General features: G+C 39.8%; 1 protein-coding gene across 1 annotated transcript; it reads left to right on the forward strand.

The window, feature by feature from the left end:
• Window positions 1-13,676: 13,676 nt before the first annotated feature.
• On the forward strand, window positions 13,677-16,020 carry LOC138868558 (uncharacterized). Its single transcript, XM_070146114.1, has 3 exons — window positions 13,677-14,033; window positions 14,185-14,927; window positions 15,456-16,020. The coding sequence occupies exons 1-3, from the start codon at window positions 13,677-13,679 to the stop codon at window positions 16,018-16,020; spliced, it is 1,665 nt and encodes a 554-aa protein (XP_070002215.1).
• Window positions 16,021-16,415: the final 395 nt, after the last annotated feature.

The raw sequence follows: 16,415 nt of genomic DNA on the forward strand, positions 1-16,415 counted from the left end.
TTGTAGATGCATTACATGGGCGGTAAAAGATGATTGAAATTTTCAAAGACAGGCCAAGAACCTGGTTCTTGTACCAAAGGTTAGTAGTCATGTGTATTCTTTCATACATATCTTAAAAAGGTGCAAATATCAACTGCCATGTCATCCACCTTTTTAGACTCTGTTGTCATGTCTTTTCATTTCAAATCCTTTCCATCTCCCTCTAAAATGTTGCAACTTTCCGCAAACTATCGCCGTTTCAGAATCAGTTTCTATCTCTCTCCCTCATAATTATCTTCTTTCATTAAAACCCTTTCTTCTCTTGACCGATCATATTCCTTTCATCAGACCTTCTCCAACAATTCTCAACTCTATCTCTGCAATGACTGACAATCACTCAAAAATCCCTTCTTCAATAGAAATTAACCTAGAGAAAACCTTTGAGTCCTCCGTCCCTAATGAACCATCTGTCACCATTCCAGTATCAACCACTGAAAAGACCTTTAACCCAAATTTCCCCACACCCTCCTATTCTAATATGACTATCTCATACCTCTCTCTCCCTTCAAATAATAAGGACTCAGAAACCCAAAAAATCAATAATCCTTTATCTCTATTGACTGAGATTCTCACCGACCAAGGCAAGGGTGGAGAACACGGTAAAGCTCCAAAGTTTATAGAGGTTTCAAGGGCTAGGATTGATCAACCTTCCGCCATTCTTACTTCAGATTCTATGGTGTATATGGAGACTCTAGAGGAGGAAATTGCCGCAACCATTTTTGTTGTATCTGCAGATAGAATAGTGCATGAGGTAGTCTCTGGTGTACCCCAATCTCAAAGGAATAAGACACAGGGTTTAAGGGAAGAAGGAGCTATGGTGCTGGTTGAAAGCTCTGCACCAACAGAAACTACTAGGACTTCTTGTGAAGGACTTGACCCCTCTTCGGAGGAAACAGGTCAAGGATCCCCTCCTAGTCAGTTCTGCTCCTGCACCTTCTCCACACTTTGCTGTTGAGCCCTTGGAAATTTTGGTTCCTGAGATAAGGTCTAATGATGAGGAAGATCAAGACAACATTGCTATAGATGCATTTATTGTCAAGTGAAGGGCAGTAATCACTACTAAGTCTTCTACTAAGCGACATACTACTAGGTTGCAATCAAAAAAGGCTTTTGAGTCTACCTCCAAAAGAGCAAAAGGAGTAGTAAGAAGAAAAAGAATAGGTTGGTGAAAAATGGAGAGGTAGTATGTGACAAAGACATCCATGTGGTGGAAGTTGATGAGGAAGCAACAGAGGAACCAAGTCCTTCATTAAAAGTTCCCAAAAGAATAAGCACTCTGCTTCAATAGAAGATGTTACAACCCCCAGTTCAAAGTTGAAAGTTGTTGTGAAAAGTAGAAAATCGAAAGATGTTGTGAGTGAACCAACATTTTCTGATGAGGATGTTTTGGACAAGTCTAGTGGAAAAGAAAAATCATGTGTTGTGAAGTCTGGCAAGAGAAAGTTGGAACCTGTAAAGGAACCTGGTTCTACAAAGAAAGTGAAAAGTGAGACTAGGTCTGCTACTGAATGTTTAAAGCACCAAAAGGTCTTGTTAGGTCGCACTTTTGACCCAGCAATTTCTGATATGGCTGGCATGAGACAAGTAATTGAGGTGGTTGAGTTTCAACGGTGGGGCATTTATTCCAAATGGATGCGCCCAAGGTGTGTAAGGATGAGGTCCAAAGCTTCTATGCCGACCTCTTTCCTGTTGACACTGACCATATTTGTGCTTTAGTTAATGGGGTGGATATTGTGTTTGATGTTGCTCTGGTTGGGGATATTCTGAAAGTCCCTACTGTTGGTATGTCTACTGTGAAGGATGTTTGTGGGTTAAACTTCAGAAATGATATCGTGAAGGATAATGCAAACCAGAAAGGGGAACGGGTTCACAAGAAAGCCTTGCTCCCTGTTTATCAATTGCTCTTCGAGCTGGTGAACACGGTTCTTCTACCCCGTGCTGAGAGGAGGTCTATGACTTCCAAGTCCGACTTGTATCTGATGGAGGCACTGGATGGATTTACACCTATGAGCTTGCTTGCCATCATGATTGAGAATATGCAGAAAGTGGCAACTTTCAAGGATGGAAACCATGGTCTTCCATATGGGTTTCTTCTTACGCATGTTTTTAAGTTCTTCAAAGTGCCACTGGGATAGTGCAATGTAGGGACCAAGAAGCAGACCTTCTCTAAAACAACTATGGAGGAATGTGAGTGTATCAAAAAGAATGGAGGGGTAGCCAGTACTTCGACAATCTCTCAGCTCATCAATGCTCAAAACAGTGAAACTGAGGAGATTCAAAAATTGAAGGCGAATAACGCTATCTTGGAAGGTCAGCAGGCCCAAGGGGCCTTAGGGTCAAATAAGGAGATAGCTCGTTGACCAAAGAAAATGTTAATCTCAAGGCACAAGTGGAGAACCTGAAGGACAAACTGCTCACCGAGCAAATATCGGTGAATGCCTGAATAGATCTTGTTCTTCAAACCTTTGCTGCAGCTTCCAAACCCTCTCCTCCTAGTGTCACTTAGGCAGCCCTTTCAGTGACCAGTTTCTGGATTTTGTGTTCTTGTTTTGATGACTTGGAAATTATTTTTGTTTCTTTTTTGTGATGTGGATGGGATGCACATGTACTGCTCCCGCTGAAAACAATCCAATATTTGCTTTGTTGTATAAGCAAAGGCATATGTTTTACATATAAAAATTATCCACTTTTGCTATCCAATGCTTATGTTTCTCTGTTTCTATCTTCTATTATGTTGTGTGCACATATGTGGCATGAGTTAGCTAGGCTAGACTTCTTTATACTAATTGCCTGCTTGTGTATTTTTAATTATGCCAAAAAGGGGAAGTATAATTGAAATAGGGATTTGATTAAGGGGGAAACATAAAGTTAGGGGGAACTTGTGAAGTTCATGTTGCTTCATCAGGTTATTTCTGTTCCAAAGATATGTTATCAATTTCTAAGTTTGTTATCATCAAAAAGGGGAAATTGATGGGTTTTCAATGTCTTAGCTTTATGTTTTGATGATCTAACAAACTTACTATCAAAAAACCAGATAGGAAACCTAACATACTTGGTACACATTGCTAATCAACGAACTCCAACTAATGTGAACTGCTACAACTTAAGAAGATAGAGAACCAACACATGGACCTGATCCCTTGAGTTTTCCGGTCAGCAGTATGAAAGTCAACTATGTACAGCTAGAAAGTGACTGCCTGCACTGTACACAGAAACAGTGTAGCATAGTTCTGTAGTCACTTGTCCTTTGACCAACCAAGTGATTACATCATTCAAGTGATGTCATCCAAGTTTCATTAACAAGAGTATTACAACAAAACATCACTTGAACACTTGAGAATTTACTTCAAGCATTCAAGCCATTTGATATTCGAGCATTCAATACTCAAGTGCATCAAGAACAAAGTTTAACACTACTACGGACCAGTTCCTAAACCTAGTATATTATTGTCATTAGTTGAGTTGTAACTTTTTAATTATTCTTCATTGTAATTCCTAATTTGCTTAGCTAGAACTGTTGCTTAGGAACCCCCTTGTAAAATTATAAACCCTTAGTATTTGTGTCGTGAGTAGAGTTAGTCATGACTTGAAGTGTTTGTAATGGGCGTATTGCAAAGTGGCTTGTAATAGGTGTATTACAAGTTAGTGATGGATTAAGAGTTTAATTCCTAGATTGCATAGGTTGTAATCTAAAAGTTGCTCATAGTGAAGTTGAAATCCTATCAATGTAGGTCGTGGTTTTTTATCCCCTTGAGCAGGGATTTTTTCACGTAAAACTCCCTGTCTTATTTACTTATTGTTTCATTAGCATTATCAGTGGGAACTCATAAGAGGACCTGATCTCTCTATAGTTTGGTGGACTCATGTAAACTATCATATACACATAATTATAAACCTGCTATAAAAAAGCAGTTATGAAAATGTTGTACATAAATATTTGTTTGAAGTTCAGATATAAATTATTCAACTTACTTCATGTTCGTATCTTTGCACCAATATGAAGATGAGACGTCATTTTTTTAGTATTGTTAATTTAAAAGGGCCCTCTTTTATTTAAAAAAACACGAGCTATTAAGATGTGGCATATTAGAGAATTTTAAATGCGAGTTAAAGCTTAAAAACTTAAAGAGGAAAAAGCATAATATAAGATATTGAATGAAATAATATTAACATTAACATCCCAAAAATAGGGAAGGAAAAGTTTCCCCAAATCCACTTCAAACAAAAACAAAATGTTTCATAGACACTAACAAAAGTAAATTTCTAAGGTGAAGGATCATCATTAGCAGGGGTGGAAGGATCAACTTGAGAAGATGAAGGTTGGGCATCGGCTTGGTCAGCTATTTGACAGTCTTCATCACCTTTGGAACTTTTGTCTTCGGGTGCTGAAAAACTTTGACGTTGCTGAGTGTTTCCATTGCCTCTATAGCTTTGTCAATCTCATCCTCAAGTTCAAAACCCTCTTGGTTAGCCTTGATCAAAGTCTCAAGACGGGTGTTTAAAAAAGCCCAGCTAACATCAAGCATTAGTTTGTCTTTGAGAACCTCATAATCTTTCTCTAGTTGCTCTATATCTAGCCTCGGTTTTGTTTTTTAGCTTCTGAAACTTCATACGATGCCTTCAAGGGCTCAAGATTATCCTCAAGGAACCTAACTTTATCAAAAGAGTCACGTAGATTCTCTTGAGCTTGAGTAAGCATTTGAACTATTTCACTAGCGTACAACTCTTTTTGATTTAGAAGTTCCTTAGGCTCCTAATCTCCTCACTAGCCCTGGAAAGTTAAGCAAAGGAGGATTCCAATCTTTCCTTATCTTTTTCAACTTGATTGGAAGAAGCCTCCAAAACAGCCAATTCAGTAGTTGGAATTTTGAGTTGCTGCTCCAAAGTCTCTTTTCGTTCTACTAAGGCCTCTTTTTCAAGTTGAAGACTTTCAAATTGTTCCTTCCAATTTTTAGCCTTTGTACGCAACTCTTCCACTTGATGCTCGGTCCAAGATATCCTTCTCATCAGCCCGTACCTATTAAATTAATTTGCATAAAGATAAGGAAGAAAGGTTACAAACTTACAAGAGAAGGAGAAAATATATAAGAAGAGAAGTATATCTTAGGGCAGAATGAATAACATCATTCATTAAAGTTGAAGAGCTGTGAGACTCGGGCTTTTCCCTCTCTACGAGGTAGATTAAGGGTTTCAACCACACCGCAGCCCGTCTAGACTTCTTTAATAAATTCCCACCATCGGAGACTTCAATCAAAATCAGCTTCATTCATCTTCTCCCGCTATAAGGGCCCACTTCTTCACGAGGGATAGCAATAGGTAGGTAACAGAAGAAGTCGGGGGTGTGGTAGCACAAGAGATGGAAGGATTAATAGTAGGAGCAATGAGGGTCATTGGAAGGGCAACAAGAGGTGGCTCCTCAAAAGTAGGGCCAAAATCATCATCACCCCCAAATCCTTGGGAGAAGAGTCTATCAATAGGACTTAAGGAGGAATTACCAGAATGGTCAATATCTTCATCTTCAAAGATGTCCAAATGGACAATCCCAGGTTCATCAACAAGTTTGAAAGTCATGGAGCCTGAAAGAAGGTCTTGAGGAATGGTGGCTTCATCATCTAAAATGGCGGGTCTCCTAACTCGTGGCTTCCTCACTAGAGAGACATCTTTATCATCCTCTTCTTCTTCAAAGTCGCAGGATTCAACATTCTTCCTTTTTGAAGAGGACACACTTAGAATTTGATCCTGTGTAGTGTTGACAGAAAGCCTAGCAGTAGGAATAGAAGCGGGACTAATGCCACGAACAACAAATCCTAGATACAACCACAAAGGTTAGAGTAAAAGAAGATACAATAAGGAAAAATTCATGGTAATGAAAGAATACCATGGTTTTTCACTTTCCACCTAAATTTTTGGGAGAGGAATTTCCAAGACTTTGTTCCTTACGAGCCGCGGTCAATATCTTTTCTACCTAATCACGAAAGTTGAGAAGTTCACCAAAAACCTCCATGATTACTGCAAAGTAAAAAATGCGCATGAGAAAGATGAAATCCTAAGAGAATCGGAAAAAGTAAAAAAAAAATTACTCACGTGCAAAGTTCCATTTCTCAGGGAAATGAATATTTTCATCACCCATTAAATCTCGAGTGGAAATAGCCACAAATCGGGTGTACCAGCCACGGTCACGATCATCCTCGGGGATGACTAAAACTCTTTTGCTTTTCGCCACAAGTGAAAAAACACCTTTGTGAAAGAGCTTCTGGGAATTGAAATGGAGTAAGTGTTGAAAAATGAAACGGATTGTACGATCATCAGAATATTCTCACATATATGCAATCAGTCTTTTAATTTTACTTGATTGAAGATTCCAATCCATAATTTTGGGAGAAAACAACGATCATCGATAAGATTTTTTTTCTTCATTTATCATTTCAATTGTTTGTTTTATTCTTGCATTTTTAGAAAAGTAAAGCAAATTTGATTATTAGAAACCCGATTGTCTTTAATATTGACTTTGGCCACAAAAATTATATTTTGGTAAAACAACATATATTTCAGCAATTGTGTTCCATGGCGTATGTGTTCAGCATTGTTGTGGTTAATATGGGTGTTGGAGGATAAATGAATGACGTATTGTTGTTGGTGATTTAGGAAACAAATTAGAAATTTTGAGAAGTAAAAACGGCACATTATTCTATAATGGTAGACAAGTACCATCCTTCTTCGTCATCATCCTGTTTTCACTGCTTCATCCTTGATCCACTAGTAGTGTCACGATCCAAATTTCACAAAAGATTGTGATGATGACTAACCAGCTTGCTAAGCAAGCCAACACTCAACAACAAATATAGAATTCAATTATTAAGCTATTAACTGATTCATGATATAAATAGCAAGGCAGAATAAATCATAACTCAATATCCAAAGTACATGAATCCCAAATGTCAGAATCAAAATCCAACTAGTCATGATGACATCTAACCCAACCCTCTAGGTAAGTCAACTAATAACAATCCAATTCAATGAGATATACTGAGAAAATAGCTGAACTTTTATACACTTTCCAAGGACTAGTAGATAAATCATGAGCTTCTAAGATTCAGATTTCACAATGTTGGTATGAAATAAACACATCATCTGTCTGAAATATACATGAACAAGTTAATAATTCTAAAGCTACCAAGAACAAGAGGCAACGATGATTTGAACGCGGGTACATCTTCAATGCCAACTCCCGCCATGCACAGCAACATCAACACCCAAAATCTGCATGCAAGGTGCAAAAGTGTAGTATGAGTACAACCAACCCCATGTACTCAATAAGTAACAAACCTAACTTTAGGTTGAAAGTAGTGACGAGCTGGGACAAAGGTTAGAGTCCAACACCAATAGCCAACAACAACCCATAATGATATAATAAAAGTGGTACAAGAAATAACACAGAGATATGATGCTAAGCTAGTTTACAGTTACAGAAAATAGTCATGCTTTTCAAGTATAACAGTAAAATCCAGTTCCTTCACCGAAATCACCAAAATATATGTAAGTCAAAAAACTGTGATTTTTTCCAAAAACATTCAACAATAAGTAAGATTTTTCATCATCAGATAGCATGAGGAAAGTACATCTCTCTGCCTATATGTCAATGTGAATGCAGAGTCATAAATATCACAAAACCGTGTAATATGAGAAAATGCATCTCTATGCCTATATGTCAAGTATGAATGTCAAATGCAATGCGTGACAGCGATGAACTCATGTACTCACACTCGTAGAGTACTCAATATTACAGTAGCATACTCCCACTCAATCACTCAGCACACTCAGTCACAAACATTGTACGATACCTGCTGCAGCGTACAGCCCGATCCCATCATGAATCAATAATAACTATGCTCACTGTGGGTTTACCGACTCCAAATGGGCAGATCCAACATAAGCGTTAATAAATCCTGTTGCAGCGCACAGCCCGATCCCATCATGAATCAATAATACCTACTGCGGCATGTAGCCTGATCCCATCATAAGTCAATAATAATTGTTGCGGCATGCAGCTCAATCCTATCTTGAATCAATAATACTTGTTACGGCATGCTGCCCAATCCCATCAATATCACTTGTAATTCGGCTCTCAGGCTCCAACTCAGTCATCAATCGCTCCAGTCTCCCGGGCTCACAGTGTCATGAAAATCAATCCAAAAATGATAATATAATGTATTAATAAATGGCAATATAGACTGAGATATGATATGCAAATGAATGAGTATGACTGAGTATGTAATTGCAATGTAAACAAATAACTCAATAGCAGAAATGACCTTAGTGGTTCCCAACAGGATAAGCATATAGCCTAGACATGGTTTCTAGTATGGATCATAGCTCAATTACTGTAGCACGTAGAAATTTCATGAATAGAAACAAGTTTAGGTATCTACACAGTACCATAGAATCAATCAAGTCATAATTTACACGGTGCACGCCCACACGCCCGTCACCTAGCATATGCATCACCTCAACTCCAAACACATAACACGTATATTCAGGGGTCCGTACCCTCAGCACCAAGTTTAGAAGTATTAGTTACCTCGAGCAAGCCAACTGATGCTCCAAATATGTCATCATGCACGTACCGACCTCCGAACAGCTCAAAACTAGCCAAAAGCAACTCAAGAACATCAAATAATACCAAAGGTACAAACCTAATCGATAAAGTATGAATCTTTAATCAAAAGTCCAAAGTCAACCAAAAAGTCAAACCTAGACCCGTACATCGGAACCCAACAAAACTCATAAAATTTGACAACCCATTCAATTACAAGTCTAGCCACTCAAATCTGACTTTGAATCGATGCTCAAAACTCGAGAATTCACTTTCTGAAATTTTAGATAAAACCTCTAATTTCTCTTTAGAAATCATTAACCAATTGCCAGAAATGAAGATAGATTCATGAAATATAATCAAAACCTAGTAGGGAACACTTACCCCAATCCATATGATAAAAATCGCTGCAAAAATCATCTTAATCTGAGCTCTATAGCTACTAGCAAAAATGTTCGAAACCCCCAAATTAGAGTACTTATAATCACTGGGCGAATCAATGAATCACGATAGTGGAAATACCATCGCAAAGAAGAAAAAGCATTGCCTCAAAAATACTATATGCGATTGCGGAACAAATATCAAGATTGCGAAGTACAAAAACCACTGCCACAAAGAAAAGTTCTACACGTTCGCGCCACTAGCAAAGGGTATGCAAAGCACACTGGTGCCCAACCTTCACGAACGTGTCTCCTCTTATGTGAACACGTAGAAGAAGCATCCAACTCCCAGCTGTAGGCGAATGTGATATCTCTTATGCAAACGCGATGCCCAATCTCCAGCAACCTTTGCAAACGTGGACAATTATTCGCGAATGCAAAGAAGAAATACCCAGCTCCAAACTCTTCCTCGACACGATCGCACCTCTAACTTCGCAATCGCGAATAACACTTGGTGCACCAGACATCAGCAGGAACCAGCAATGCAATTATGAAGAGAAATGGTCCAAAATTGATTTGAATCACGCTCGAGCCCCTAGAGACCATATCCAAATATTCCAACAAGTCCCATAGCATAACACAAACCTTCTCGAGGCATCAAATCACACATAACAACATCAAAAACACGAATCACACCTCAAATGGAACCTAATGAACTTTGAATCTTTCAACTTCCAAAACTCGTACCGAACCTTATCAAATCAACCCAAAATGAACTAAAATTTTGTACACAAGTGCCAAATGGCATAACAAAGCGATTTCAATTCCCGAAACCATAATCTAAATCCGATATCCTCAAAGTCAACTCTCGGTCAAACTTATGAGGTTTCAAAATCTTCAAATTTTTCACTTTCGCCAATTAGCACCGAAACCTTCTAGAAATATCCAAATGTAAATTCGAGCATCCACCAGAGTCCAAAATCACTATCAAGACCTAACGAAACCATCAAACTCCAATCCGAGGTCAAATACTAAAAAATCAAACTTGGTCAACTCTTCAACTCTGAAGCTTCAATCATGAAAATTCATTCTTCCAAATCAATTTTGAATAACCTAAAAATCAAAACCGAATATTCACACAAGTCATAATACATCATATGGTGTTGCTCAAGACTTCAAATAGCTGAAGAATGCAAAGGCATAAAATGACCGTGCCAGTCATCACAACAAACAAGGTCTAAACACGACCACAACCATCTCACAAACTCTTCAAAAGCTGATGTCATAGCATTGTCACGAGCATATAACAAGAGTACATAACCTCAAGTGAATAAGACATCTATTTGGATTTAATATGTAAGTCCCCGTGAAATTTTTTACTCAAAAACCTGAAATCTCGTAGTGCCAAGTCAAGAATATGTGTTAGAAATTTATAAAAGCTCGCCACGGCTCGAACTTTTTGGATTGATCTGTGCATTAAAAAGTTAAGAAAAAATATTTTTCAGAAGAGCGCATTTCTGCGGCCCATTATGCGGTTGCATAATAGCAATGCGGGCTGCATAGCTGCCGCAGAGTGAGGCAGAATGTTGGCTAATTTGAGGATAACTATGCGGCCAATTATGCGATCGCATAATTGATATGCGAGCCGCATAGTTGTCTCATAACCTCCTTGTGATTTTTGCGAAGGGCAGTTCTGTGGTGCATTATGCGACCGCAGAACAATTATGCAGACCGCATATTGGTTGCATACCCGGGCAGAATATTAAAATCTTGAGGGCTACTTTGCTGTCCCTTTTGCGGGCCGCATATCAGTTATGTGGTCGCATATGCAACCGCAGATTGAGTCGAGGCTCCTATTTTCTAACTTTTAAAACCCGACCCCATTCCCTTAAAAACACCCCATTAGACTCTCTTGTGTCATTTTCTACTACATTTAGAGTGAGAGAAAGAGTTCTAGAGGGAGAAAGTTATCCTCACCAAGCCTCTACTCAATCCTTGCCCAAACCTTTGAAGATTATCAAAAAACGTTGCTAAGCCTTCATTCTAAGAGGTAAGAACTTGTGCCCTAATCCTTGATTTTAAAATTCCTACTAGAATTAGTAATTAACAAGTGGGTTCATGGGTATAAGGATTGATTATCTTGCATGCATGTTTGATAAAAGGGTATGGGGAGATTGTGAGCTAAACATGTAACAAATAGGGTGTAGGATGATATAATCTCTCACCAAAAAAGGTCATAGAATCATAATACACACTTAGTGCTTGATAATGTGCCCAAATGAGCTAGAATCTTGATTATCCCTCTAATTCTTGGTTCAACTTATAATTCTCATAAAATAGATCGAAGTTGCTAGGAGTTCCAGAATTATTGTAAGAATTTAAGGAAAGCTCTATTGAGGTATGTATGGCTAAAACCCCCTCTTCTTAGAAATTGAGCTCCCACGGTGTCCTGCAAATATTGTAAGTCTGAAATTTGATTGATGTAGTACTTGTTATTTCAAAGGAATTGATGTTGCAAGATTATATGTGAAATGTGTGTCTCAATGTGTTCAATATGCTATTCTTGGTAAATTGAGGAAATGTGGAGAATGTGAACTATATGCTAAAATGCCTAGATTTCAAGTCAAGTTTAAATTGAGATTATTATGCCGAACCATGTGAATACCTCTCTATGCTTACAACTTGAATTACTCTTGTATGTGCCCATTATCTTAAATTGCAAGTTTAATGTTGAAAATGAAAGTGATATGAAATGTGAGTTATAAAGATTGAAATGAGATGATTGATGGAAAAGGAGAAACGTCTTGGTAGGACGACCTAGTCGATCGGGCCGTGATCGGATGCCATGCCGCACACATGGTGGTATTGTACTGATATTGAAACCAAAAAGTGAGAATGAAATTGTGACTGAGGTACATGTCTCAAATGAGGCAACCCGACCGATTAGGTCATGATCGGACTCCGCACACGAAAGCGGTGGTATTGTGAATGGTGATGCAACAATATTTAAATGTCCCAGCCTAAAGTTATGGAAATTATGTGAAAGTTGTGTGAACCCTATTGTTTGATGATGTGGTGATTTTTTGAAGCTTTTGTTAGTCCTTATGATTTCTTTATTCTTGTATAGTTGTTCTTTCTAATGAGATGGTGTTTAGTTATACATACTAGTATTATTCCATGGTACTAACGTCCCTTTTGCCGGGGGTGCTACATCTTTGAATGGATGTAGGTGGTTCCATAGCAAACAGTGCCGATCACAAATAGTGGAGCATCCTTTTCTCAGCAATCTTGGTGAGCCCCTTTTCTTCCAAGGGTTATGCAGTATAATCTTTTGTTATAAATGACCACTTTTTGAGGTATAGCCGAGGGCCTTGTCGTCGGCATTATCATAACTGTCTCTTATGTCTTTATAGGCTCTCTAGACATTTGTGTGGGTTATGTACAAGCATTGGATGGGTCGCTAGACTATGTTGTAATTCTAAATTCTTATTTTTCTAAAACTGTAACTGTATGAATTTTGGGAACATAACTATGTTTAAGGGTTGTAATATAAAATGAACTACCAATGTTATATGTACGATCTTTCCTACTGTCTAATTAAATGAAAGCATGGTTTTTTAATCATAGGGAGTTGGGTAGAAGGTGTCCAAAAAGGCTTGCTTAGTTGGGTTCACTCGATTAAGCGCCGGTCGCGCCTCCCGAGGTTGGGGTGTGACAAACTTGGTATCAAAGCCTATGGTTTTAAAGTATCATAGGATGTCTCAAAGCTGTGTCTAGTAGAGTCCTTCTTATCGGTGTGTAGTCGACCACATCTATAAGTTGGAGGCTACTTGGGCATTTAGGAATAATACCCTTCTTTGATGTTCTGGATCGTGCGGCAAAACTTGTTATGAAACTATTCCTCATCTAACTAGTGCATTCCTTCAACTTTCAGTACATGGCACCAAAGAAGAAAGCAAGAACTAGCCAAGGAGCCAATGCTACCTAAGCAGCAGCAGTCGATTCCTTAATTGATGATGCGGGTGAGAACCCGAGGGGTGAGGACATTCCCCCAACTACTAAACTACCCGGTTCCACTACACCAGTTCCTACATCTACTGAGGGTGCCACTATCCCTCCCACTGATATTCCTGTTCCGCCTCCAGAACTAGCTTTCAGTTCCTGTATTTCTGACAGGGATATTAGGGGAGATATCCAGATGCTGACTCAGCTAGTGGCCTCTCAGGCCTAGAGTTGCACCCAGTTCAACTAGCCAGCAAGGGGATTCCCCAGTTCCAGGGTGAATAAATTTCTTCAATTAGACCCTCTAGTGTTTACTGGTGCAAATAAAAAAGAGGACCCCCCAGGATTTTATTGATGAGATGCACAAGACCCTCAGGGTTATGCGTGCAACTAAGACAAAGGGAGTAGAATTAGATGCCTACCATCTGAAAGGGGTGGCCTATTCATGGTTTGAGTTGTGGGAAGATTCCTGTGAGGAGGGGAGCCCTCTGGCGAGGTAGAGCGAGTTTGTCGATGCCTTTGTAGATTATTTCTTGCCTGCTAATACAAGGGCAGCCTGTGCAGCAGAATTTGAGAATCTAAAGCAAGGTAGCTGGAGTGTGTGGGAGTACCACATGGAGTTTTCCCACCTATCCAAGTATGTTATTCATATGTTGCCCACAATGGAGTCCAGGGTGCATCGGTTTGTTCAAGGCCTTAATCCTTTGACTATTAATGAAGCTTTTACAATTGCATTGAACTCTGACATGAATTATGGGAAGATGGTGGCATTTTCTCAGGCTACAGAAAACCGTAAACTGAAGAACAGGATGGAGAAAGAGGGTAACAGCAAGGCCTGGTCTACGGGAACCATGGGAGAGTCACTAGGTGGGGGAAGATCAGCTTTCAGGGGAGGATCATCAGGGCCGTCCCAATCTATTGCACAGTCTTCCACCAGTGCACCACCATCAGGGCCCAACCAGCAGCAGCAATGGAGTCGTTTGAAGACCATTCAAGGTAGCAGGGGGCCCACTAGCAGGGTCGGTTAGGAGGGAGATCCCAACAATAATAAAGGTCCCCGTGCCCAGGTGCGGGAAGATGCACTCAGGGATTTACTACATGGAGTTACCCATATGCTATGGATGTGGGATAAGGGGCCACATTCAGATATATTGTTGTGTATCCCACTAGGGTGCGGATAGGGGCACAGTACAGCCATCTAGTCTAGCAGCTGCTACATCCTCAGCACCCTCTCCAACTCGAGTTGATCCAGCACCCGCGGGGCGTGGTGCAGCTAGGGGTGGTGCGCAAAGTTCGGGAGGACCCAACCGGTTCTATGCTATAAGTGGTCGCCAGACTGCACAGGCTTCTCTAGATATAATTACAGGTATTCTGACTGTCCAATCTCATAATGTGTATGCACTTATTGACCCCGGTTCTACCTTGTCCTATGTTACCCCTTTTGTTGCTATGGAATTTGGGATAGAATCGGATCAGCTTCATGAGCCATTCTCGGTGTCTACTCCGATTGGTGAGTCTATTATGGTTGCACGAGTTTATAGAGGTTGTGTTGTTACAATACGTGGTAGGGATACCATAGCCGATCTTATTGAATTGGGGATGGTCAATTTTGATGTAATAATGGGAATGGATTGGCTTTATTCATGTTTTGCCAAACTTGATTGTCGGACTAGAACTATGAGGCTTGAATTTCCTAACGAGCCCGTTGTTGAATGGAAGGGAGATAATATAGTGTCGAAAAGTCGATTTATTTCTTACCTTAAGACCGCAAAGATAATCAAAAAGGGGTGTATCTATCATTTAGTCAGGGTTATGGACACCGATGCCGAGGTGCCTAGCCTTGAGTCCATGCCAGTTGTTAAAGAATTTCCTGATGTCTTTCCAGATGAGCTCCCTGGAATCCCACCAGACTGGTAGATTGATTTTGGGATCGACGTGATGTTAGGCATGCAGCCTATATTAATTCCACCTTACAGAATGGCACCAACAGAATTAAAAGAGCTAAAGGAACAGTTGAAGGACTTGTTAGAAAAGGGTTTCATCCGGCCAAGTTTGTCACTGTGGGGTGCACCGGTTTTGTTTGTAAGGAAGAAAGATAGGTCGCTACGGATGTGTATTGACTACTGGCAACTCAATAAAGTCACAATCAAAAATAAATACCCTCTACCAAGGATAGATGATTTATTTAATCAATTGCAAGGTGCTAAGTGTTTCTCAAAAATTGACTTACGGTCTGGGTATCATCAATTGAAGATAAGGGAGCAGGATATTCCAAAAATATCTTTCAGGACACGGTATGGGCACTTTGAATTCTTGATGATGTCATTCGGGCTAACCAATGCCCCGGCAACTTTCATGGATCTTATGAATCGAGTCTTCAAGTCTTTTCTATACTCTTTTGTGATAGTGTTCATTGACGATATTCTTGTGTATTCCTAAAGTCGAGAGGACCATGTTGGCCATCTCACGGTAGTTCTGCAGACTCTTCAGCAGTACCAACTGTATGCAAACTTTTTGAAATGTGAATTTTGGCTTGAATCTGTCACGTTCTTAGGTCATGTCCTCTTCAGGGAAGGAATTATGGTTGATCCTCAAAAGATTGCAGCAGTAAAGAATTGGCGTAGACCTACCACTCCAACGGAGATTCATAGTTTCTTAGGTTTGGCCAGGTACTACAGAAGATTTGTGGAAGGATTTTCTACTCTTGCCTCTCTATTGACTAAATTGACGCAGAAAGCAGTTAAGTTCCAATGGTCTGATGCTTGTGAAAGGAGCTTCCAGGAATTGAAATCAAGATTGACTACTACACCGGTATTGCCCCTGCCAAAGGGTACAGAGGGATTTGTGGTGTATTGCGATGCTTCGAGGATCGGTCTTGGGTGTGTGTTAATGCAACACGGAAAGGTTATAGCTTACGCTTCTAGGAAACTCAAGAATCATGAGAAGAACTATCCAACCCATGACTTAGAGCTTGCGGTAGTGGTGTTTGCACTAAAGATTTGGTGACATTATTTGTATGGGGTCCATGTGGATATATTTACAGACCACAAGAACCTTCAATATATTTTCAAACAAAAGGAGTTGAATCTGATACAGAGAAGATGGCTAGAGTTACTCAAGGACTATGATATCGATATTCTCTATCACCGGGAAAGGCCAATGTTGTGGCGGATGCTCTTAGCCGAAAATCAATGGGAAGTTTGGTTCATTTGAAGGCATATCAAAGGTCGTTGGCCCGGAGGTTCACCAGTTGGCTAGTTTGGGAGTTCGCCTTGCGGACTCTAATGAAGGAGGAGTAATTGTGCAGAATAGGGTTGAATCATCGCTTGTGGCGAAGGTGAAAGAGAAGCAATTCAATGATCCATTGTTGGCGCAGCTGAAGGAGGGGATTCATAAACACA

Source organism: Nicotiana sylvestris, chromosome 5 (genome assembly GCF_000393655.2).
Source record: "Nicotiana sylvestris chromosome 5, ASM39365v2, whole genome shotgun sequence".
NCBI classification, from domain to species: domain Eukaryota; kingdom Viridiplantae; phylum Streptophyta; class Magnoliopsida; order Solanales; family Solanaceae; genus Nicotiana; species Nicotiana sylvestris.